This window comes from Bactrocera neohumeralis, chromosome 4 (genome assembly GCF_024586455.1).
Source record: "Bactrocera neohumeralis isolate Rockhampton chromosome 4, APGP_CSIRO_Bneo_wtdbg2-racon-allhic-juicebox.fasta_v2, whole genome shotgun sequence".
Taxonomy (NCBI): Eukaryota; Metazoa; Arthropoda; class Insecta; order Diptera; family Tephritidae; genus Bactrocera; species Bactrocera neohumeralis.
In genome coordinates, this window is record NC_065921.1 from 76,427,798 (window position 1) to 76,454,719 (window position 26,922).

The 26,922-nt window shown below is 35.9% G+C and overlaps 2 protein-coding genes across 4 annotated transcripts in view; both read right to left on the bottom strand.

Annotated features, from left to right (window-relative positions):
• Positions 1-5,935, bottom strand: part of LOC126756494 (uncharacterized) — a 56,385-nt gene extending 50,450 nt beyond the window's left edge. The window contains exons 1-2 of one of the 3 annotated variants that reach the window (XM_050469581.1): positions 5,769-5,935; positions 5,519-5,701 (exon numbers count right to left, since the gene is read on the bottom strand). In XM_050469581.1, coding sequence (XP_050325538.1) covers positions 5,519-5,537 — 19 coding nt within the window. In that variant the 5' untranslated portion in view covers positions 5,538-5,701; positions 5,769-5,935. Of the gene's footprint in view, positions 1-5,518 lie in introns of all 3 variants that reach the window. The other 2 variants (XM_050469582.1, XM_050469584.1) reach the window with 2 other exon arrangements.
• An 11,774-nt stretch (positions 5,936-17,709) lies between these two features.
• Positions 17,710-24,760, bottom strand: LOC126755914 (centrosomal protein of 131 kDa). Its single transcript, XM_050468639.1, is given in 15 exon segments — positions 17,710-18,228; positions 18,319-18,440; positions 20,152-20,323; positions 20,382-20,593; positions 20,661-20,886; positions 20,945-21,162; positions 21,221-21,403; positions 21,471-21,708; positions 21,770-21,907; positions 22,027-22,153; positions 22,212-23,612; positions 23,615-23,733; positions 23,800-24,050; positions 24,121-24,438; positions 24,501-24,760. Coding segments are annotated over 15 exon segments (3,885 nt in total). The 5' UTR covers positions 24,528-24,760; the 3' UTR covers positions 17,710-18,095.
• Between the last annotated feature and the right edge of the window lie 2,162 nt (positions 24,761-26,922).

Consider the following 26,922-nt stretch of genomic DNA (forward strand, 5'->3'; position numbering starts at 1 on the left):
GGTATATGCAACCCTGTATCTAACTCCCTACATGTGAAAGAACTTAAAGTGAAGACGAAACTGCGATATCCTAACGAAATTTCATTGAAATTCTCTCTGTTTCTTATCTCTTCGTACTAAAAAATTACAAAATCTCTCTTAAATTTTCCATACAATTCAGATCTTGCTGAAATTATACACTTTTAAAATGCTACAGTTGTTTTTTTTTTTTGTATGAACCCACGCACTTCTCCACAAAAAAAGCCTATTTTTTCCAGATAATTTAAAAACCATAGAAACGGCTTAACGAAGGACTTAAAGTGAGTGAGTTACTTTAAACAATTGTATGTAGAACTAGAGAGTATTAATAATAGGCCTTAACCTTCACTGGGAAAGAATATAGCACAAAGGTGAGGTCAAGGAGGACTAAACGCAACCTAGAATTTCAAAAATCTTCAAAAGAGCTTCCGCGATCGTATTCAACTGTATCAGACATTCCAGGCGAATTTGCCCTGAAGCTGCACTTTTAATGTTCACGAATATTGCAGCGTCTGAATAATAGTTTAGGTTAGTGAACGTGGGGAAATATCTTGTCATCAAAAAAACGATGAACCGTCACTTGGTCGGATATTTCGTTATCTTATGTTACCCATGAACTCCTTAAAGATAACTCTTGGATCACTTCGGACTAGGCATTAAATCCTCTCTCAACCAAGCATTTAGACTGGTCACAAATTGTATAAGGCCGCCAACATCAATAGCAGCCACTTCACTAGGTTCGTCAAAGGTGTGTCTACGCAGATATTTCAATCTCAGTCTCGCAAAAGCTGGATAATAGAAGAGAAAGACTCAAGATGATACCACCTTGCCTTCTACCATGCAGCTTTGGCAAAAAGTGTCCGACAAAATATATACATACATATATACATATGTACATATATGAATAATAAATTAAGTGTTAATCTATATGACAGTGACCAGTCAGAACAAATACAATTTCGGAGATATTGACTTTGCAGGAAGCAGAGCGGCTCTCACGGCTCACCCTGATGCAAAACAATCTCACAGTTGCACAAGTTCTGGTTTGCGAGCAACGCTTGCTACGCTCACATGGAGGTTCTTAATTCCAATGCCAGGACGCATGAGACCATCGGAAAACCGACTCGCTTTCGATGCCCAAACTAGTCCCTCAATTTTGAAGATATCGATCTGAAATTTGGCACATCTACTTTTCTTTTCAAACAGCTGTTTATTTGTTGGAACCGCCGATATCGAACGACTATAGCGTATAGCTGTCATACAAACTGAACGATCGGAATCAAGTGCTTGTATGGAAAACTTTCTCATTTGCCGTGGTATCTTCACGAAAATTGGCACAGATTATTGCTTCATACATTTGTACAATCGCCAGAGAAATTGTTCAAATCGGATCACTATAACATATAGCTGTCATGCAAACTGAACGATTAGAATCAAGTTCTTGTATGAAAAACTTTTTTATTTGAAACGATAACTTAACGAAATTTAACTGGGATCATTATGGATTACAATGGTACAATCTCCAAAGAAGTTATTTAGATCGGACCACTATAGCATATAGCTGCCATACAAACTGAGCGATTAAAATCAAGAACTCATAAGGAATTGTTTGTTAATTGAAGGGTATTATAGCTTCGGTGCAGGCGTAGTTAGCTTTTTTCTTATTTTTTACTTATTCACAGCTGTCTTACAGCATTCAACAACAACAAAATATTTCGGACATTTTCATCAAAAATTAAGAATTCATTAAGACTCGTTATGAATGTCGTCATAATCGCTTTTATTTTGAATATCATGTTATTTTTGTTGTTGTTAATTTTTTTTCTAACTGTCTTACAGCATTCATTACTCATGCTAACTCGGATTTTATTGATCATACTCGTTTTATAGTTTTTTAGCATATTAACTTTTTATTTCCATTTACTTTATACTAAATTTGTTTCTACATTCTTGTTATTGTTGTGCCACCGCAAACCAATGAAGTCATACAATAACCTACAACACAACAGAACACACAAACAACATATTGTAAAACAACAACAGTGGGGGCCAAATTATAATGCTAACTCGCTGTTCCCGGCGTGGAGGAGGGGGAGAGGGGTTAAATGGCACTCAGCTAATTCACCACACACACACACACATATATATGCATACATACATATTATATAATCAAGTATATACAAGTAAGTGTAAATAAGTATGTATATTTGTTGTTGTTGTTAAGCAGTTTGCTACCAATGATGACATAATACAATAAAGAATATGAGCGCAGCGCGTCGTCGGCAGCGAAGTGTAGTCAACTCCGTGTCACGAAGGCGAGTGAAAGAGGAATTGTTACTATGCATGTGTGTGTGGGTGAGTGCAAGTGGAACTGTTGGCTGAAGGTGCATCCTTGAGGCGGGCAAACAAAGTGGAACGAACAAAAACAGCAAAAAAAACAACAACAACAAGTTGCAACATTGAGTCGCAAAAGTAGCGAATTGCGGAAAATAACAACAACAACTCAGCGTTAAAAGAGAAAAGCCCATAAAATAAGCAACAAAAACGAAAGTGTGAAAAAACTGAGAAAGAAAAACTGCAAACTGCAAGGAAAATGTGCAATGCGCCATATTGCACGGACGAAATGGAGCCTAGTGAAGTGCAAACACACACACAAAAACAATTTTTTTTTTTTGCATTTTTCTTTCCGCTTTCCAACTATTAGCCTTTCGCCAATAACTCATCACCCACTCCTTACAATTATTTACCGTTATGTATGTATTTGTGTGTCAAATACAAATTGACCGCGCCTGCTTGGCAACATGTTGATAGATGTATGTTGCTGTATAATTGCACGTTTCTTTCCCTATTGTATATCATACATATGTGTATGTGTTCAAGTGTTGTCCGTTTTGTTTATACAAGTAAAATTTCAAATCAACACCGTTGTGCGAAATTGTTGATGTTGTTATTGTTACTGAAATTGATATAGTGGCATGTGCGAGATGTTGCAGGTGATGATGGTGATGTTGCTATTGGCCAATTGCTGTGTTCGATGACTAATGCATTTCATAATAAGGCTATATATATTTGTATATACACATGGATGTATTTTATGTATGTACATATGTTTGTTTTTGTGTATGTAAGCTGGAGGTGTGCGTTTTCATAAATTAAAGGCAATGTGTTTTGAATGTACTTTGAGCAAACAAACTTTTGCTGTTTATAAAATTGGTAGACCTAATTATTTGCATGAAAACAGCTTGAAATATTGTATAATAATATTTTTTATAAAGAAAAAATTGCAATACAGAATAAATTGCGGCAATTAAAAATTATTTCTTTACAAAATATTTATTTAGAATTAATTTTTTTATGAACATTTATGTTGAAGTTATTATTTTTACCTAAAAAAACTTTTTTTTACATAAAAAAACTTTTACTTTAATTTCATTAAACACTTTTTATTATTTTTTCATTTACTTTCATTATTTTTAATTAATTTTTTATTAGTTAAAAAAAGTTTTGCTTTAACTGGACCTTAAATAATAATATTTGTAATAAAAACAATAATATTAATACAGAACAAATTGTTGTATTTACAAACTATTTTCTTTATAAAATATTTATTTTATAATTATATATTTTTTAATTAACATTTTTATAAGATTTTATTTTTAGCCAAAATCTTTTTTATTATTTTTTTATTACTAAAAAAAATTATATATGTATTTAATTGGCTTTAAATAAAATTTTTTTTTTAATAAGAAAAAATAATGCAGGACAAATTGCTGCAATTAAAAAATGTACTACATATAAAACGTCCTTTAGACGTATTTTTATTATAAGAAAATAAAAAACAAAAATCAAATAATTTTTACTTGATATATTTTTTTTTGACTTAAGATTTTTTATTATATTTTCAGTACCTAAAACATAAAATATTGCTTTAGCTGAGCTCTAAATTCATGTAATTTCGTTTTCACTTAAATAAAAGAAATTTTTAAAAATAGTAGGTTTTTTAAAAAAAAATTAATATTTTAAATTAAAATTTTTAATTTTTCGTTTAAATGAAAGCAATTTTCAAAAAACAAACTAGGAACTACGGGAAAATATATATAGTATTTTTCAAAATTTGTACTATGTATATTTTAATAAAAGAAATAATTTTAAAATTAAAAGGTAAAAAAAATAAAAAAACGTTTTATCTTTATTCTATATATTTTATATAAAAGAAAAAAAAATAAAAACATGTTTTTTATTTTTTTTTTCAGATAAATAAAAGCATTTTTTTAAATTGAAGGTTTTTAATCAAACATTTTTTATTTTTTTTATTAAAATCAATTTTTCAATAAAATTTATAAAAAATAATTTTATATTAAAAAATCGTACAATTTATTAAAAATGCTTTAATTTAAGTGAAAAATTCAAAAATTTATATTTAAAAAATTATTAAAAATCGTATAATTAAATATAAAAGTTCTTGTTTAATATTAAGTTAATTTAACCGTTGCTCACAAAAAAAAAAAAATAAAAAACATGTTTTTATTTTTTTTCTTTTATATAAAATATATAGAATAAAGATAAAACGTTTTTTTTTATTTTTTTTTACCTTTTTTAATTTAATTTTATAAAAAGTAAATAAAATAAATTTTTATTTTATTTTGGAATTAAAATTTATTTGTTTTTTTTTATAATAGTAATAGTAAATTATAATGTGTAATTTTAAAAATTTTGTATATACTTATATAATTTATTTATTTCATTTTATTATTTAAAAAAATATTTATTAATTTTATTAATACTATTACTTTTTATTAACATTTAATTTTTGTGTTTTTGCTTATAATATTTTGCAATTCATTTGATACGTACATTTTTAATGATGCATATTACATACATATTTTTTCGACACTTATCTATATATTATTTAGATTGATTTTCCATTATAAATTTTGTTATTTTTGTATTAATTAAAATTTAATTTAATTTATTTTTATTTCATTTATTTTTATTTAATTTAATTTTATTTTTTTTTTTTTTTTTTTCCTTTTTTTTTTTATTATTATTTTTTATTTTATTTTATTTTTATTCTTATTTTATTTTATTTTTTACTTATTTTATTATTTTATTTTTATTTTTTAATTAATTTTTTTTTTGTCAAAAGTATTTCACAATTCATTTGATATGCAAATTTCTAATGAAACCCACAATTTTTATTCTGCACTTATTTAAGTATGTAACATTTTTGAAATTTATGTTCCATTATTTAATTTTCTTGTCAATAATTATTTATTTTTCAATTGCATTTCTTAAAAACAAATCCGATTTCATCAAAAAATAATATAAAACACTTTTTCATGCACTTTTAGTCTTATTTTGCAAACTAATCGAACAAAAAACACAACCTAACCTCACTTTCCAATTTCAATGCAAGTTACGCATTATTTTCCTTAATTTAAAACTAATTTAAAAAAAAAAATATTTTTTTTTGTTTTATATTTAATTATTCGCACATTACCTGTGAATGAGCTGAACATCTTGTTGCTGTTGTTTTTGTTGTTGCGGTTGCAGTTAAAATTTCACAAAAATGCGAAAATTGTCTCGCTTTGATTTGCGCTGTTTCGCTCGCTAAAAATTCGTCGCAATTTATTGCGTGGGCGGTCTAGTTATATGGGCGTTGTTGGTTTTGTTGTTGCTGTTGCTGCAAAAGGAAATTGACTTTCCAAACACACGAATTTCGCAATATTTTATATGTAAAATGAATTTACCGCACAAAACTGCGTTTTAAAGAAAAGTACACTTCTTTCTTTTTTAAAAAAATAAATTTTTCAAAATATTTGTTTTTGTTTTGATTTTGCTTGAAATTTTCTCAACACGGGAATTAAATCGACACGTACCACGTTGCTAATTGCGTCTAGAGCCGTTGGCAGCATAAACACGATTGAAGATATTCGCTGGCTGTTGAAGAAGTTGCTGCTGCTACTGCTGCTGGCGCTGCCGACGCCGACGCCGACGCCGCTGTCGCTGTGTATTGTTGACGGCAAAAGCAAAGGCAAAATAAAGTAAGAACACCAACAAATACAGCATGTGCGCATTAATCACAAAATACCAGCAGTAGCAATAGCAAGCATGTGCGTGTGTATGTACATATGCATGTGAATGTGTGCGTGTGCGCCAAAGTGCTTTTTTAGGCCCACCACCAGCCACAGCAGCAGCCAGACGCTCGCTCGTGGTTTTTCGTTGCGGCGACGGCATGCATTTTGTTGCTGTATCGGCATCTTTCGGCTTAACTTGTTGTTTTTGTTATTATTTTACTTTTATATTTTTATTATAATTTTGTTTTTGCGCATTGACTTTTATTTACTGTGGAACGCATTGACTTTGGCCTCTCCAAAAAGCGGTCGTTCCCGATTTGTTTGTTGCCAACCTTTTGGTGCTTGGCGACTTGTTGCTTGCGTTTGAATCATATAGCTGTGCCAGCAACATGTTGCTAGATCGCTGAAACGCATACTTACTTACATACATATATAAATATTTGGATGTAGAGGGTGCATGTCTATTAGCCGGAGGTTCAAAGTCTACTAAATCCAAGAAGAGAGCGAATTTAGCGCCGCAATACATTATAGATACCGTTATAAAATCCTCAAAATAAAATTCTCGAAAATTTCGAAACATTACGGATTTGTGACAGAAGATGGTTAACCTTTGGTATGGACCAACCTTTATTGAGCTAAGCTCAAACTTCTCACATAATAGTAGAATGTCATCTGATTAATTTTTACTCGGACTGTTATAATAAAAAATGTTGCTAGCATTGTTGTAGTGGTTATCTCGTCCCCTATTAAGTGATTAGGTGGTTCAGATTGGTCTGATCAAATTTGACCCGGACTGTTCATGTATTTTATAAAAAAAAAATGTTGTTAGCGTTGTTGTAGTGGTTATCTCGTCCCCTATTAAATGATTAGGTGGTTCAGGTTGGTCTGATCAAATTTGACCCGGACTGTTCATGTATTTTAATAAAACAAAAATGTTGAGCGTCCCGATTAAATGACTGTTCATGATCAAATTTTTGACCCGGACTGTTCATGTAATAAAACAAAAATGTTATTGGCATTGTTGTAGCGGTTATCTCGTCCCGATTAGGTGGTTCAGGTTGGTCTGATCAAATTTGACTCGGGCTGTTCATGTAAAACAAAAAAAGTTGTTGGTATTGTTGTAGCGGTTATCTCGTCCCGACTAAATGATTAGGTGGTTCAGGTTGGTCTGATCAAACTTGACCCGGACTGTTCATGTAAAACAAAAAAAGTTGTTGGTATTGTTGTAGCGTTTATCTAGTCCCCCCGCTGTGTGGTTTGACCCCTTCTGCGCCATTCACAGGACGGGAGTCGGTGAAGGTTTGAATGGCCCTTAGTTTCGTATCTGAAGTCCATTGTGCCCGAAGTCTGGTTCGGCGTACTGGACGATGTCGTCGACGTAAACGAGGAAATACGAAGGCGGCCAAGCTAAGGATTGCAGGTATGGTTTCCGCGAAAACTGTTTAGAGAGGAGTTCATGATGTTCCTCGGCCTAACTATAAAAGTGCTCGACTGGAGACATCAAGAGGCCTCCTGCAATCGTTCGAGGTGCAGTATTATGAAACGTCTGAAGCTTTTTCGCCTGTGTTTCTTCCAGGCGATCATATCGGCACAGACAGTAGCGGGGAGAGGACACCATCTGCTTTGTTTAATTCTTCTTAAGTTAGAATTTTGTCCTCGAAACAGTTAGATGATTGCCAACCGCTTAGGTAGTTCTTGGCGCACCTTTTCAGCTTTGGACGGAGCATATATTTGAAAACAAATCTTTACTATCACCTTCAAAAAAGACTCTTTTTTGAGCCAATCGACTATTTAGGAAGAAAATTCACTGTTTTTCAAAGACATACGCTACAAGAGAGATTTTATTACTCGAAATATTACATACGAAAACAAACTTTCTTTACAAATAACCCTGATTCTATATGGACATAAAGCATACTACAAAATAGGTGTCATAATCACATTTTAATTACATAACCTGTGGAGGTAGTATGTACCTCGAGAAACTGCTTATTCACTTTTCACAATCCAATCATTTTCGTTTATTTCTTGCCCTTCTTACCCTTCTTCTTGCCTTTTTTACCTTTCTTGCCCGGTTTCTTGATCTTCATGCAGGCATCGATATCAGCCTCCTTCACCTGCACGCTCTTATTCGGCTTGGGCGGTGGTTGTGTGATCGGTTGCCTAGGCAGTATCAGCTCCATTTGCATATATTCACGGCGGGCACAAGGTCCAGCACGCTTACCTACCTCGACCAGGTATTTTTCGTACGGGATGTGATGTTTCACCATCTGCGGAGAGCGCAAGTATGCATAGGCCATGGTTTGGGTTTATTTTCTAGTTTCTTTGCTGTATTGTCGTAGAAGAGGCTCGAGGTAAAGCGCTTTGATACACACATAAATTAAATATGAATTTTATAAAGAGCTTGTTAGGAATGATTTTTACTAAAATTTAGTATTGTTATTAATTTTATTCAGCGTTTAACACAACGCCTTTTGATTGTCTTATTTTTTTTTTTTTATTTGTATTTTTTGAAAATTGTCAAATATTTCTTGAATGTAAAAAAACGAAAACATAATTGTAACATTTAGATTGGAGAGAAATTCATCGAAAATATATCGGAGTTGCGTATCAACACAAAATCTCTACAATATGAAGTGGATAAATTTCTTAAATCGGCATTAACGTGTATAAAAGGAGTTTTTTATGAAGCTTTAACTATTGACTCTGTTTCTCGGGATAGATCTTCGATTTCATTCCCCCCAATGAGGGGATGTGCTTCTGGAGGCTATTATGAGTTTTTCCGAATATTCAAATTTTTGTAAACCGTTTAATGATTGACGAAGCTAGGTTCCGAACTCATGTGATCAAATTACTTCAACAAAAGTGAGATTTTATTTTAAAACAGTCAAAATAATAAAAAAAGTGGTTATTTACCGAAAGAAAGAGTCTTTATTAAGTTAACTATAACTTAACTGACAGATGGCTGCTAACCGGACATTGAGAAAACGTCCCTCAGTAAGTTCTAGTTTCTACCCAATAGCAACGATTTTCGAAATCTCTTACTTAAATACGGTCGCCAATATTGCATTCCCTTTCGAGAGAAGTATTGGATAGTGCTAAGGTGGACAGAGACAACGTTCGGTATGTTTAACGTGGGCACCTGCTGACAACAGCCTTACACCACGGCGCTCAAAAGCACAGCGGATCAAATCAATGCGTTGATCAACACTATGAAAATGCCAGGCATTTTCAGTACCAATTAGCAGTGTGGAATGGACACACTAATTACCTTGGTAGGGTTCGAGGCCCATATAAAACTTCTGCCGTACATTGGGTTCAGCACCCGATTGCAATGCAACTCGAGATTCAACTGACAAAGTCTCAGTTATTCCCGTATTTGGGTTTTAATCACAACCAGCACGGTACTCCCCGAGGAGCCAGACCGCATGATCAGGTTAGAGCAAACTCCAAGGGCTCCTGCTTCCGTAGTACCAGAATTAAGTCTTGTGGACAAGGACACAGTGACAAGTATCTATACGTATGGTTCCAAACTAGTTAATCGAGGGAAGTAGTGCCTTTCAGCAAAAGTGAATACCAGAATCGCCTTCCAACTACCAGACCGCTGCAATGTCTTCCAACCAAAGATCACAGCAATTGGAGAAACCTTCTTGGTCTGAAAAAACTGTGTTCACAACAATAAATATATTTATGTACATATATAGATAGGCAAGTGGCTTTAAAATCACTAAGGCATTTAGGATTTCATTGAAGATATTGAAACAGTGTTTTGATCTCTTAGCAGATCTAACATCCTATTTCACGATAAACCTTCAGTAGATTACAGAGCATAGTGATATTACTGGTAACTGTAAAGCAGATATATTAGCCAGAGCAGATACCACCCTTAGACTCATCATTACCAGGCAATCATGGTAGCAATGGAAAACTCGGCACATGCCGACTATTAAAACTCAAAATGGAGGATGCCCAAAAGAAATTTTGTGTATTGATGAACTTCATCAGAAGCGCAGTGTGGTTCATATAACAAAGTGAGAGAATTTTAGTTTCGGTGGTTTCACAAAGGGCCTCCTAAAGTTTTAAGTGCATCATCAGACATCTACTTTAACATACCTACCAACCAAGCTTTCTTTGAGCGCGTTGGTTTGAATATATATAGATATCTCGGAGACAATGTGTTAAAAAATGTAGTAATGAAGTGAGTCTACTTGTATGAAGGCGAGAAGGTCGTGCGATAAAAAAAAAATTTGGTGAAAATGCGATCTTGAGGCAAAGAAAAACTGGTACTTTTTGTTTCTTGAATATTATATTTCCGATTTTAGTATCATATCAAGGTGATAAGTTTTATGTGGAAAGGAAAGGATAGTGAAAGCCAAATCACTATCAATATTGTCTAATTCCCAAATTAGTGCTCGTCTTATCCTAGATGTTCACCCTTAAATTTTGTGCCCTTAAAGATTGGCAAATAAAAAGTATTTAATGCTTGTAGAACTGAAAAGACCATATAAGGCCTATTCTTATAGTTGTGATTAGCGTGACTCGAGTGCGTAAATATAGCGAGTAAAAAACAAGTTTATTATTTAATTTACACCTCAACATGGCTAACGAGCCTATTAACACTTTGCAGAAAAAAGTAAATTTTCAAAAAAAAAAATCTAGAAAAAGCCGAAAGCTGAAAGCAGTGATCGCATAGCCGTGAAAAGATCAACAGTCCGGCATTTTACTCGCTGGTAGGTAACAACAAATTCTAACTGACAGCGACCACAAACGGCTTTAAAAGGTAAAGCGAAGCAAAGAGTGAACAAAAGAAAAAGAAAAATCATGCCGCATGCTACACTTAGCCGCAAGAAACTCGTTTCTGGTAGCGTTCGGCAACAAAATAAAGAATAATAAGCTACACATGGTCGATATCCATAATAACTGTTGGCCGACGAAGAGCATGACGCTTAGAACTCGATAGTAGCAAAGCTGACAACAAAAGCAAAACATGAAAGTTGAGAAAAAGACACTTTGTGCGGCACAAAAGAACCGGAATGTGCTTACCACATATGGTCGATTGATCGAATCGTAGAAAATCGAAGAAAATAGAAGCAATACAACTACCAAAATCGTATACTAGTTCATAACATGGCAAATAAACTTGAAAATGTAGCTGCAAATAGCCGGCTATTAAAATTCAATACATAAACATTGTAGCCAAATGATTTCCTGTAAAAAAAATATACAAAAAACGTCTAGAGACTAGCGGGCTCTTGTTTGGAACAATTTTGAGGCTAAAAATATACATACATACATATCATGCAAATACACACAGAGTTGAACGTCAGTGACGTTGTTAAGATTTAAGGAAGGAGGAGCTAGAAGTTTATTACTGGATTATACTTGAAGTGTAGTTCAAATTGCAGATCGCATGTTTTTGAAATAAAATCTTTTCTTCTTCTTCTTTATTGACGTAGCATACAGGTCATCGTCCCATCGACTGCGGTATTCGACGTTGTCAATGCGCAAAGGATCATAAATCTTCCGCAGAACCTTTTTCTCTAGTAACATCGACTCATCAGATGTTGTCATCGTCCATGCATCTGCACCATATAGCAGGCCGGTTATTATGAGTGACTTATAGAGTTTGATTTTGCTTCGTCAAGAGAGGACTTTACGTCTCAATTGCCTACTTAGTCCGAAGTAGCACCTGTTGTTGTTGCTCTAAATACAGGTTCCAAGATAGACGAAATTATCACCGACTTCGGAGTTCTGACTGTCAACAGTGACATGTGAACCCAGTCGCGAGTGCGACGACTGTTTTTTTTTTTTTTTTGATGACAAGAGATGTTTCGCCGTGCCCTAGTTCACTGCCAGACCCATTTGCTTCGCTTCCTTATCCAGTCTAGAGAAAGCAGAACTAACGGCGCGGTTGTTGAGGCCAATGATATCAATACCACCGGCATACGCCAGGAGCTGTACACTCTTATTTTCTCCAGCTCGGAAAGTTGCTTCCCGATTCTGGCAGAGCTTTTGGTATTGTTCAACGTCAGTTTACACAGCGGTATTAGTTTTGCGGGGATACCAAATTCAGACATTGCGGCATAAGGGCAGCCCTTTTCGTGCTGTCAAAAGCAGCTTTGAAATCGACGAAGAGGTGGTATGTGTCGATTCCCTTTTCAAGATTTGGCGCATGGTGAATATCTGGTCAGTTGTTGATTTTCCAAGCCTAAAGCCACACTGATAAGGTCCATTCAGTTTAATGACAGTGGGTTCTAATCTTTCACACAAAACGCTCTATAGAACCTTATATGCGATGTTGAGGAGACTTATCACACAGTATTTGGCACAGATTGTGGGGTCTCCCTTTTTGTGGATTGGGCAGAGCACACTTAAATTCCAATCGTTGGGCATGCTTTCGTCCGACCATATTCGACAAAGAGGCTGATGCATGCTCCTTAATATGTAGGTCTTCGCCGCTGTATTTGAATAACTCGGCCGGCAATCCATCGGCTCTCCCTTTTTCTTTTATTTGTCTTCAGATGGATAATTGCTATTCGAACTTCTTCATGGTCGGACAATAGAACATTTGCTCAATCGTCATCGCATAGGAATCAGATCTGACCGTTAAAAGTATTTGATTATATTTAATATTCCTTCTGTTAGAGTCGACGTTTTTATTAGTCGGAGTTTGAATTCTTTTCCTCTTATTATTCTAGTTAAATTAATTATTATATTTTTTTATATAAAATTAAAAATTAATTTATTTAGTTTTTAATATTATTTTTTTAATTTTAATTTTATATTGTTAATATATATTTCCCTTTTATTCTTTAATTTTTATTTATTTATTTTTTACATAAGTATTTAAATTAGTTTTTATTTACAATATATTTTTATAATTTATTTATTTTTAATTTTTTTTGGTTTTTATTATTTTTTATAAGTTGCATTTTGATGCATATTTCTATATCACTTTTTTAAATAATTATTATAATTTTTTTTTATAATTTTATTTTTTACCCACGAATTTTAGCAGAAAACTCCGGCTGTAGCCAATGCAGCAGCCACACTCAATCAACTAGCAACAATGTTGCACGCAACATGCTGCCAAGCAATAAACTCACTGCCGAACGCGTACACTCTCGCGCATTCCAAACGAATTGAGCAACAGGTTTGCGCTAATGTGGAACGAAAATTGTTGTTGCACAAATGCGGCGCAATAGTGAGTCATACAAAAGCCGAACAACAACCACAACACAAGAATATTAGAATTACAAATGAGCAGCTATAGCAGAAAATAAAGAAGAGGCAGCGCCGCATTTGCTACCAAAGTAAAGTATATACTGTGTACATGTGTGTGTGTGTGTGCATGTTGCTCGTAAAAATAGCAACAATCAAAAAGTAGCCTAACGCCAGTGGCATTCCAACTTTGCTGTTGGCGCAGTAAAAATATTTTAAATGATATTACGCGATGCGCATACTTTATTTTATTGGTACATACAGGCGCACATAAATATACATACAAGTATGTAAGCTTTGCTATATACATACATACAATATGTATACATATATGATTGCATCTGGGTAAACACCCTGTTGGAAATTGTGGATATGAAATTCATAGTCCAGCAGGAGAATTCCAATCATCATTAACTCATATGATATTATTTGTATTAGGGTGGGCCACAAATTTTATTAATTTGTTTGCTTAGTTACTGTGAAAATATATAAATATTTCTTAACTTTTTAATACTTCCAAATATAATATTGTAAAATAAAGGAAAAAAAATTACCCACCCTAATATACATACATACAATACATATTATGTATACCATCTTAGATATTTTTTAACAAGTGGCAATATACAAAAAATTGTTTAAATAAATTATAGTTGAAATATTTATTTTTTTTTTACTATATTGACACAGGTGGCAACCATCGCAAACATATTTTCAATTATAAACATTCTTAAATAATCTAATATGATTCATATGGATGTTGTACTATTTTTTTATGAATTTAAATAAGCTTTTATTTTTAAACAGGTGGCAAGCCTCTTCAAATAAATTTTCAATTTAAAGCTTTCTTTTAATTTTTGCAGTTTGCAACCAACTATACTATACTAAATACTACTAGTATATGAACCTTTTCTAAACAACTCTCAAATAATATTACTGCAAACAAGTGGCAACGCTTTTCAGAAATATTACCAGTACAAGCCTAAGCTGTTTCGTTTGAACTTCACTTTGTCTTATTTCATTTATTTAAATATTTTTAAATATACATACATATGTATGTACATACATATTACATAAAAAATTTAAAAAAGTGGCAACCTTCTGAAAAAATTCTTCAACAGAAATCTTTCTTAAGCCCTTTGGGGTGATAACTATGTTAGAAAATTTAATTTACATTACCATTTTCATTAAAATTTTCAAAATTTAAATAGGTGGCAACCTGCTCAAAAATATTTTATACTGTAATGCAACTAAATCTTCTTAATTTGATATCCATATTGTAAAAATTTATTTCTTTTATATTAATTTGTTTTAGTTACAGCTTAATCTTATTATCTTTTAACCAAAAATTTACAAAATATGGCAAGCCTCCTCAAAAAAAATTTTCAACTGAAAACTCTGCTAAATCTCTTCAGTTTGATATCAATAATGCGATGGTTTTTCATTTTATTAGTTTTTTGTAAACCAAATTTTCAAACAGGTGGCAACATAATTTTTTTTTTTTTATTAAATTCAAGAGAAAACTCTTGTAAGCCGCTTCAGTTTGATGTCAATAAAGTGATGAACTTTTATTTTATTAACTTTTTTTTAAATAAAATTTTCAAAAAGGTGGCAACATAAATTTTTTTAATGTTGTATTTATCATGCTAGTAATAGATTTCATACAAAAATAATATTTTATTATTTTTTTAAATAAAATTTTCAAACAGGTGGCAACATTAAAAAATTTGTGTTTCAAGTTTATCATGCGATTAAAAGATTTCATACAAGTTTTTGTTTTTTATTTATATTTCAATAAAATCATTTTTCTAAAATTTTAAACAGCTGGCAACACAAAAAATTTTTTATCACCCCAGTAACAGATTTCAAACAGAAACTCGAAAATGTACATATTTATATACAAATCCATTAGCATCTATTGAGGATGTGACGAAATTTTGTTGCGTAACACAATTTCGTTGCAGTCAATGTATTAACATACATATGTACATACATATGTATACTAGCCTTTAGCTAGAGAAATTAATAATCTTTAAAAATTTTACTTTTGCTAACAGTGCGGTATTGCCATCAATTTACACATGTATGTATGTACATACATATGTATGTATTTCCTACAGGGATCTTACACTTACTTTATGAGCTATGTATGTATGTGGATCTATAGTAGATTTGTGTGTTTGCAGGACAATAATGAAATAGATTTACATCAATTTCAATATCGTGCTAGTAAGTGCGGCGCCAATAGTTAATTCATAGTTTCGCAGCGGATATAATAACCCTTACTTACTTGTACTTGTACATATGGTTACATTTGTATGTATGTATGTATTAGTGTTCAAGGCAAGCGAGCAAAATAAAGCATTCTTGTAAACACTTTCATTAAATATGGCAATACTAAATACATAAAGGAAAGTCATAAGGGAAAGTCATTGGCGCGTAATTTAATTTTCAACCCTCTGTTTTCCAACAACAAAGTTTAACCTAGTAACGTGCTGTGTAAAAACTTAAAGGCCAACTACACACCCCTATCCCAAGGGATGTGTGGTTTATGTGTCTTCTTTTTGTTTTTCAGAAGTTCCCTGAGTATTCAAGTAGTTTTATTGCGCACTTAAAGTTGAAAAACAAAAGAAAATATTGCTCAACTCAAATTAACTGTGATTGGCAAACTTTGGGTGTAGAATTTTAGCAAGAAACAGAGTTAAGAGTCTAAAAAAAGAAATAAAAACCTTGTTACCCCTTAGGATGTCTTAAAATTATTAGGTTTGTGTGTCTCCCAGAAAAACTCCAACGCGAAATGGCAACCATCCGAAGATTCTGTGAGATTTGGAGGTTCCTTGATCGGTTGAAGTTTGTTACCTGGGACCAAATTTAAAAGTGGACGTATAAAATGATGAAAAACCTCTTTAGATCTGATTCTCCCATCGAAATCGCGAAGAATCTGGGAGATTTGGAGGTTCCTTGATCGGTTGAAGCTTGTTTCCTGTAACCAAATTTAAAAGTAGAAGTATAAAAAGTTGAAAAGACTCTTCAAATGTGTCGAGAACTGCTTAGTCTTTATTCCAATATTCTCCACTCGCGATGGAAGAGATCGATTCAGTCCACCTTGTTGCTTTGGTTTATATTTTAATATTTTAAAGCAGATTTTTTATCATTACTTTACTACTCATGTGGATGTTCTTACCTTTATTTCGAATTAGTTCTCTAAAGTAGAAAATGTTTCCTCAAGACAAGATTGCCATCTCCGAATAACTATAGCATATAACTTAGATCAACTTGAAGATTGTTTATATCAAACAACGTGCAACAAGCAGTAGCTTAATCAGTGCAGACCACACCTCAGACTGCAGTGATCTATATAAAATCCCACAAGCTGCCTTAGCTTATTCTTGGGAAGACCGAATAGTTTCTTGAACCGTTTTGTATTGACTCGCCTGACGAATACCAGTCACTTGTAACCACTGGCGGTTTTTACTAGACCTTTCCTCTTTCCGTTGCTCCTCTCTTAAAGTGTGGGAACCCATAGTGAAAAACGGTTGCGGTCCTGATCCTGGATTGTTTGTTTCTTTCGCCAGGAGATCGGTTAATTCACTTCCATTGATGACTCTATATCCAGCGATCCATGCATGTTAGTAGGATATTGTTTTCAGTATGGGAGCCCATGGTTTCGGTCCTGATTCTGGACTGTTTGGCGCAGCTGCTTTTGCCTGGTGAGCGGTTAGCTCAATTCTTTTGATGCCTGTATGCCCAGGGCTCCATGCTTATGGGATATTGTTTTCAGCTTCAACTCTGTCAAGCCCTCTTTTGCACTTCAGTACCCTTTTTGGCTTGATTTCAACGGACGAAGTTGCCTGAAGTGCCGCTTGACTATCATTGAGTATGACAATTCGTTCCCCGCTGCAGTTATTCTCTAGAGTAATATCTGCTCATCTCCTATTAACATAAACCTCAGCTTGAAAAATGCTTGGAAACCTGCTCATGACCACTGAGGGTTTGATACGTGGTCCCACTAGACCAGCCTCAATTTCAACTGCCGCTTCCGAGCCATCTGTATACCATTACATTGAGCTCATACGCAGGTACTCCTTAAGGATGGAGTCTTTCCTTTCAATATTATCAGTATTATCAAATTTGTTATGTTGAGAGAAAAAGGAAATAACTGAACTTTCAGCTTATGCATATGTTTTGCACAACACTGTAAATAAACTATGTATCCATTCCCTTAGCTTTCATCAACTAAAAATTATAAACGTCGCTTAATGGTGTCAGCCATAACTATAAAGTAAATTGTGGCCTTAGCCTACATTTAGGCGCAACTAATATGACAGACGCTTGTAAGGGCGTGCAGAAACAATTTACTCGTGTTCTCATTAAATTTATTTTTTTTTTTTCAAATACTAACATTATATCATACTTAACTTTAATATAAATATAAATGTAAGTATTTTTGAATAAAAAATTACAGTTTTTATTTTAATTCGATTTTTTAACTTTCGATTCGATTTTATAAAATCTTAATAAATTATATTTTTGTTACAAATCTTCTTTTAAAAATTATTACAAACCCAATAATAAAAAAAAAATTGTATAAAGTGATGATAATAATTAATTAAGAAACTGACGCCTCTCATTAATAATTTTTCAACTGGCGGCATATCTAAGCAACTGTTCGTTTCTCTTTCACACACTTCGTCACGCTCAATTGCTTTAGAAAAGTGCCGTTAGTCCGTTATAGGAAAAATCTATACAAAAATCAGCTCCATTTTTAAAAGTGTGGCATCACTTCACACAATAATCCTTGCGCTGTTGTCTGATGACCGCCTCCAGCTTGAGACAGCGTTCACGCAGACTGCCATTTTCTTTCTGCAGCAAGTCAATGGTGGCATCCTTCTTCTCTATCGCTTGTTGTACCCTACAAAATAGTAGATAAGGTATTTAATTTTTATTTTCGAAAAAAATAAAAATATTTTTATATTCAAAAAGGATATAGTTCAACACAAACCTCTTGTGTATCTTTTGTATTTCGGTATCGCGCTCCGATTTGATCACCGCCACCTCGCTTTGCACTTCATTGCGTAAATTATCACGCAGTTGATCGCGTTCGGCCAAGAAGTCATTGCACATCTGGAAAACAAAGGAAACATACATAGTTCTTAGTTGCATTCGCATTTATATATCACTAAAATATAGAGGAATAGAAATGAAATACAAAAAATTCTAACGAAAATTAAGTAAATCCAGCCCGCGTCTCAAAAGGTGGACTACGTTTTATCTGAGCAATTAGCAGTCATTAGCAGTCTTATAAAGTCAAGAAACTCAACCAAGAGATTGCACAATGGGTCTACTCTTTATACTTATTTCCAATTATCCGGAAGCTTTCTCAAACCAACAAATAGAGTTTAGGGTTGTCATAACTGGTATGAAACCGAAATTATACTGGTATGATAGAATAACAGATATTCATAAAGGAAACACACTCGAATTTAATCAACTAACAAATAGAGTTGAGGGTATTCATAACTGAAACAGACCCGAAATTATATCCGGTTAAGATCTCAGAATACCTCAACTAATGGAACTAGAATAACTGGTATACATGCAAGGAACAAACTCGAATTTACTCAACTAACAAATAGAGTTAAGAGTATTCATAACTGAAACAGCCCCGAAATTGTATCCGGTAAGGTCTCACAACTCAGTATTCCTCAACAGATACAATAGCTCGTATTTCTAACTGGAACGGACTCCAGTTTATATTCGGCCAAGGGTTCACAACTCAGTATTCGTCCACAGTATTTGGAAAATCTTTTTTTCCGCTACTTTTTCAAAGGCAAAGATTCATACCTTCGCCTTTTCTCGCTTCTTCAGAGTAAGAGATAGTACTTACTTACTCTCTATGAAATTACTCTCTTATTAAATCCTTATGTTTATTAAACCGCTACTGTCGACAAATATTTAGTTCGATCAACCAGTAATAAGTTGTATAAGACCGGCGCATTTTATATAGAACCGCAACACAAGTGCATCCTTCTCTGACCTTTCACATCTTAAACCATTCTCATAATATAGATCACTTTTATGCACTTTTTCCCAAGAAATAGCATCTTGGTGGCAGATGAAAAGCTTGAATTGTTGCGAGATAATTGAATAAGCCTAGCAATATTCCGTTGCTTAATACTGTAACCTGTTAAATTTCAATATCTTTAGACTTAACCCTGTCATACGAATCTAATTTTTGCCTACTCCATTAAATTAACTTTCAAATATAGAACCCAATCTCGCTCAAACAGCTCATTTCCTGAAACTTGCGACGAATACTTTCCATAAAGATCCCAAATTCTGACTTCGAAGCCGTATTTTATTCTTCTCAAATTCTCAATAGTTTCCTCTAGTAACTCCTTACTTTTGGCTCATGAAGAATGAACTCTCAATATGGAATATTCAGACAATGAGTTATGCAGTCAAAACATCTTTAACCTTGTGAGGATTTCAGATAACTACTTTCGTAGATGTAGACCCAGAATAAACCAGTTTAATGGTCTTTGGCTCTTCTAACTGAAAAGTGGTAGCTTCTGAGAGCTCCTACTTCAGAGATATAACTGTTATCTTTTAAAAATTACTAGAAAAAATCTTATGGATATCAGTTGAGGCCTTAAGTCTAGACAATATGCTCTTGCAATTTTCGATAGAGAATAGGGAGTGAGTTGATTATCAAAAATACTGACGAGTTGTCATCCCAAAAGCGATCGAAATCAGTTGCAGACCAAATAATCTAACTAAAATACATACAATACAGAGCCTAAGCTACTCATCCACTTTACGAATTCTTACTTACCTTCTTGCTATGTTCCAACTCCATTTTCAACTGCTTTATCTCCGCCTCGGAGTTTCGTACTTTGGCGTCAGCTTCCGCCAAGGAACTACGCGTATCTGTGTATTTCTCACGCAGTGAACGCTCTGCATTCTCAACCAACTGCAGGTCCTTTTCATACTTCTCCTTCAAACGACTACAAAAGAAAACGGAGCAGTATAAATATTTTTCAACGCGCTTACTCTTACACTCACTTTAATTTGGCCTCATGCTCTTCGGCATGTTTCAACGCCTCGGTGTCCATGCGACTTACAATAGCATCGATTTGCCGGTCACGTTCGGCACGATAGTGTTGGCGGATCGCATTCTCCTTCTCAACTTGTGACACCTTGCATTCGTTCTCATAGTCACGCTTCCAAAGCTCAAAATCGGCTTCGTACTGTTTCTCAATAGTGTTAATGCGATTCTAACAAAATGTAAATTAACTTAATAAGACTCTATTACTTTACCATTCAAATGTCACACAAACCAACCTGATATTTCTCGTCTTGTTTGAACATCTTCTCCTGCAACTCGGCGACCGTTTGTTCTAACTCGATTTCTTTCTCACGTTGTAGCTCCTGTCTACGCACTTGGAAATCGGCGTCTTTCATCTTCAGCTCATTCTGTAGGCGTGTACGCTCAGCGTTGAAGTCTTCAACGAGTTTTTGGCGCTGCTCGTCGAAACATTTGCGCTCCTCCTCTAACTGACGCTCGAATCTGTAGCAAGTAATAGTAATTAGCAGGCGTAAAATATAGGCAGCCTCAAGTAGTTCACCTTTCGCGTATTGCCAGGCGTTCCTTCTCAATAATCGACTCACGATCTTGTGCACAGGACTCACGTATAGAGTTCTCAATCTGTTCGTGTTTGAGACGTGCCTCTTCGAGTGAGTCCAATAGCTGTTGCTGATGTGCCTGCTTAAGTTCGTTTACTTCACGTTGATGATTGCAAGTCATCTTATTAATTTCCGCTTCTAAGCCCTTCACAGTGAGCTCCTGTAAAGAAAGTATATCAGCTAAAGCTCCAATATTTTCTCACATTAATACGCAATACCTTGATCTTCTTCGTGTTCTCACGCACCCAACGCTCACGTCTGATCTTCTCGCCAGCCAAAGTTGTTTCCTTGACTCGCGCTACCTCTGTTTCTAATTTGTGTTCCCAAGCTTGATTTTGACTCTCTAAGCGGCGTGTGAGCGCAGCGACTTTCTCGCAAAGTGAGCCCTTGTCCTTGAGTAACTGAGTATGAAGTAAATAAATATTTTTAAAACTTTTCCAAATCCTATTTTCCGCTCTCGCAACACACCTGCTCTATAAAACCCTGATGTCGCTTTACAATCGTCTCGTAATGTTTCTTCTGCTCACGCAAGCGATTCGCAGCAGTCGCTTTCTCAGTGCGTATAGACTTCTGCTTCTCCGTACGCACTTTCATCACATGTTCTTTGGAGAGATAAACGGCATTGGCGAGTTCGTTGGCACGCAAACTTAAAGCGATGACGCGACGTGCGAGCTGATGATTGGGCAGCATGAGTAGATCGGCTAGTCTGGTGTGGTATAGGGAGTTTGAGAATAAATGAAGTCAAACATTTAATTCCCAATACTTACTTCGGCACATCTTCGGCTATATCGGGTTCAACGACAAATTCAATTTCGGAGCGATTAGATTCCGGTATGGAACGACGTGTCTCAAGCAATGTGCGATCACAACTATCTTCGACAGTATCTAAGTAGCTGAGAATGTCTCTAAAAACATGAAAACTTGTTTAAGTCTCTCTCACAAAATCTCTCATCAATGCATATTGTTAGTCCGCGTTACTTTTGCTACAAAGCGGCTTAGCCAAAAGAATATTCAACGAACTCACTTGTATTTGTCCGGTGACTTGCTCGTCTCAGCTGTCTTCTGCTCACCTGATGCAGGCAAGGTCACCGTGTCTGGTGTTGTATTGAGCTTGAGCTCCAACTCATTAGCTGCCCGCTCCGCATAGTTATCTAGAAGAAAGTGCTAAGTTACAGTACTGCTCTTTAAATAGTTTACCAAAATGTTAACCTTTCTTTTTGTCTTCATCAATTTCTTTAATCACCGAGACGATCTCATCATACGTGGACTCACCATCCGACTTGGTAGACACTTGCGATGCGCTGTCGCCATCACGTTCATTTAAAATATCTTCCCCATGTCCGTCTTCGCCCAATTCACCACCTGTAAGCTTCTCGAAGTCGGCGTCTAAAGACTTATGTTTCGAAAGCGTTTTCTGCTGATTCATGCTCTCACCATGCATAGACATCCAGCTGTCGACTTTGTCTATATTAAACTCAGTCAAATTGGAGTCTTCACGTAGGCTGCCAAAACTCGTCGCTTTCTTCAGTTTAGTGTTGCCATTGCATTTGCTATACGTTGGTTGACTCTTCGGCGCTGCGGTTACCGATTTGTTTTCCTTGTTTTGACCTAGCTTTTCACCGGAGTTCGGCCGATTATTTTCCTTCTTCTTGATCATCAGTGGTGTGGTAGCCGCAACTTTCAAGTAATTATTGATGACTGTATCGCTAGTCGGAGCATATGCTGCCTGCGACTTGAAATTATTTTCCAAATTATTATCCATTTTGTTGAGCTCATTGGCGGTGCTGCCAACTAGATGCTTTTTAGCGCCATTTTTTAAATTTGTTGATGGTTTCGTTTCAGACAAGTTATTCGGTTTGTCTGAGTAAACATTCGATTTGGTTGGTGATGCATACTTATCCAAGTATGTGGGCATTTCGAGCGTATTATGCAAGTTGTCATAGGCACCAAACTTAGTATTATCCTCCTCGAGTATCTGCTTAACCACCGAGTTCTCCAGCTGATCGCCAACGACACTTTTGTAATCACGTATTACCTGCAGTTCTTCTGTGGCAGCGTTTTTCTTCAGACCATCACCCTTCACAGTAAAATCCATTTTATCGTCCAAATCTGTTAGACTGGAACGTCGCAGCAGACGCTCAGCGCTCAATTTACAAGTCGGCGAGTCACAAGTACACTTGCCCTCCGCACCAACGTCTTGGGTGCTGCTTGCCGTCGACGAACTGCGCGTGCTACACGAACAATTCTCCGATGGACACTTTGGATATTCATAGGTTTCGGCGAGTATACCACCGCCACCAGCAGTTGCGCCGAAATGTACGGATTTCTTAGCACCGGCCGAGGTGGAGAGCTCGCCACACGATGAGGTTGGTGCAGCGAATTCACGTTTACTGTTGAAGCTGACTGTAGCAGGCAGTGTGACAGGTCCTGGTTCCGAAATGGAAGCATTGTTTGGAGAATTCTTTGCTGTAAATTCATGTGGTTTTTGCTTTTCATTTTCGCAGTCGCTAAGGCTCAAGTCTGCTTCGTATTGCAAGCCCGCATTGGGCTTAGAGAAGGACACACGTCCCGGAAGATCGGGTTTGGCTTGCTTCTGTAGCATTGATGTGAATTATTTGTATGCCAATAGTCAGTGGCGCGTAGTGAAGTGGTAGAAGCTGTGGAGCCGGCAGACTTTTCACGCGTATAACTCGAAACCGAATTGCCGCTCGACAGGCGCGAGGTTGAGGCGCTGCAAAAGTATGAAGTTATAAAGAAATCTTCAAAAATCTCATGAACCGAGTTCTACAAATCCTACCTCATTGTAAATCTGTGATTCTCTACACCGCTCGTTTGCGCTTTACGGTACTTCTCACTCTCAGCACTACTAGTGTCTGTGCGCGTTCTCTTATTGTAATCGGTATATGACGGTGTCTGCTTCCTGGCACTACTCTGTTCAGATTGGGTCTCTGGTGAGGAGACACTGCCGCGGCACAGCCAGGAGCGCTTTATGGGCTCGTCGAGCAACAGTCTCAACAAACTCGAAGAAGAAATAGATTGATAGCGCTTCTGAAATGTACAACCATTACACATTTATATCTTTTGTACTAGAGATTACGCAACCTGGCAGATAACTTACGGTTTTGCTCAATTTGTCGGGCACGTACTCGCCACCACGTCCTTGATACTGACCACAATTGCCACCCGAACTGCGTCCAACACCAAAACTAGTAGTACCAACAGCACCAACACCGGCACCAGCACCGAACTGACTGAGCTCCGCCGATTGTGGACGATTGAGAAATGGCGAGGAGCGGCTGCGTTTCGTAAAGAACTGTGCCGAACGCGGACGGGCGCGTGTGTTGTAGTTGTTAGGATGGTTGCCGCTTGGCGGTTGATACAAATTCGTTTGGGAGCTATATTTGGGACGCGGTTTCTGACGTTCAACTAGATTAATCTGCGCGTAGAAGGAGAAAGTGTTCAATTTCAGTTACAAATTTTAGACGTCTTCACACTCACCTGCGACCCTCGCAGGCATAAATCCATACTACACAGTCCAAGCACATGCAGAAATTAAACGTTTTTATTTTTCAATTATTAATTATTTTAGCGCGTCCGATTTAAAGAAAAAAATTGTTTTTTTTTTTTTTTAACAGAAAAATCTGATAACTGAAATTTAGAATTTTTTTTATTTTTTAAGTGTCATCCTTTGACGCGGACACACATCGTTCACGTTTGACTACTAAAACATATCTGTTTGCGGCTATGGCAGGTGTCCTGCGCTTTGTTTTGGCCAAACTTTGAGTTGGCTAGTTACTCGCTTGAGTTTGTTTTGGTGACTCGCCTTGTCAACCCCCGAACAGCGTAGCCGCGAGTCCTACCACCGCTGGCAGTTCAATGCTTTGTTATTGTTTAGCAATATTGATTAAACGCTTCGCACGTGTTGGTCGGCCTCAGCTGGTCAGCGTAAGTATGTTTAGCATGTTTTTTTTTTGTTCATAGCAACCCTGTGTGACGGGTCACGCATACGTCCAAGTATCAGGCAAACCTACCCCAGTACCATTGGTAGTGCAGTTGTTCCTTTAAATAGTTGTGTGTGTTGTGTTGATGTTCTACTTGTAACTTTTGTCTTTAGTACCGTTATGATAAGTATATTCTACACTTGCTCTATATCTGTTCGACAAAATTTGCACCGATTTACGTATAGTACATATATGTTATTAAAATTGTGATTAAAATATTCCATCCAGTAAAAATAAATACGTTTTTTCAAAAAATGGAAGTTTTCATTAAGTACAGTTAGAAAGATTCGATTTAGGCCCAATGTGGTCAATTTTATCCGACAACTTGTTGGTCTATTAAAATATTTTCATAATGCCTCTCTCAAAAAAACCTCCGTCCAAACCTCAACCAAAAACTTGGACAAATATACTTGTATTCACAAAAACTTGAGCAGTCGATATTCACAAGCATCTTTTGAACCGAAATTTTTACCAGCGAAGCCTGCGCCATTAACAGGAACGGTTGGTAATGAGTTGACGCCAAATCCGAGCTATAAAATGGATGCATAAGCACTATCGAACTAAGTGCGGCCGCAGAGCAGACGCTTAAAGCCGAGTCGAGCGCATTTTCTCATTTACGCAGCACGGAAATTTATGACCGACTTGGCTTTGAGTGTCCACTCTGCGTGTACCCTAAGCTTCTGAAGCTTCTATTGAGTCTCTATTAATATGTGTGGTCTGGACTTGTCCTGATGAAACACAAGGTCTCTCAAATTAACCAAAGCTGGCCGTTTATGTGCGATTACTTTCTTCTGGCGATCCAATTTCTGATAGTACAGTTCAGAAATAAGAGTTTAGCCATAAAGGAGCAGCTCATAGTAAATGATCCCCTGCCAATCCTACTGAACGCAAAGGAAAACCTTCATATTCATTAATTCCGGCTTGGCTGTCATTTGCGCCGAATCACCACGTTCAGTTATGACCCTTTTCATCTGGCTTTGTCGTATTTGATTCTCTTTTCAACACCAACAACCATATAATCCATGAATCCGCTTCAAAATATGTTCGATTATAATAATTATTACTGCGAAGTGGGCTCTAAGACTCAGAGAGGCTGGATATATGAAGGGGTCCGAACAAGGATGCAACGAGATTCTCTACTCTTTCAATTGCATTCCTGAAAACTTGGATCACAGGGTCACAAAGGCCGATCGGGGTGTCTTTTTCTCTACTAACGTATTATTCACGGATGTGTTGAAGCTAGGAGGGAAGATCGGAGGGGAAGTTTTCTATAGGAAGCTCTCAGCCAATCTTAGCTTTAGGCTACCGGATCACTTCAGCCTCTTTCAAGGAGGCGAGCATTCACTCCGACAGCATAGCGGCAATACTTGCGCTGAGCTCGCTAGCAGTGCGTTCAAAACAGTGCTTACATAACTATCGTACTCGACGACTTCCATTATTTCATCGATAATTGGCTTTTCGTGGTGATCTTTGATGAAATATAGTGTATTTTCTCTTAGTTAATTAATCCCAAATCCGTCAGAGATATTTTTGGTACAAAATCATGCTAACGCCGACACGCTATCGCACTTTTGCAATGTCAGATTACAAAAGATATCTATTGGAAAGTTATTTAAGAAGTTCGAATAGCAATTACCTCTCTGAAAAACAACAAAGTGACAGGGGTCGATGAGTTGCCAGCCTGGCTATTCAACTACCGACATTCTAATCGTCTGTTCTGCCCAATACACAAAAAAGGAGACCCAACTACCGTGGGATAAGCCTCCTCAACATCGCACATAAGGTTCCACCGTGCATGAAAGATGAAAGGCCTGAAAAATCAACTACAGACCAGATATTCACTATGCGCCAATTCTTAGAAAATATCCGTGAAAAGAGGATGGACACACACCATATCTTCGTCAATTTCAAAGTTGTTT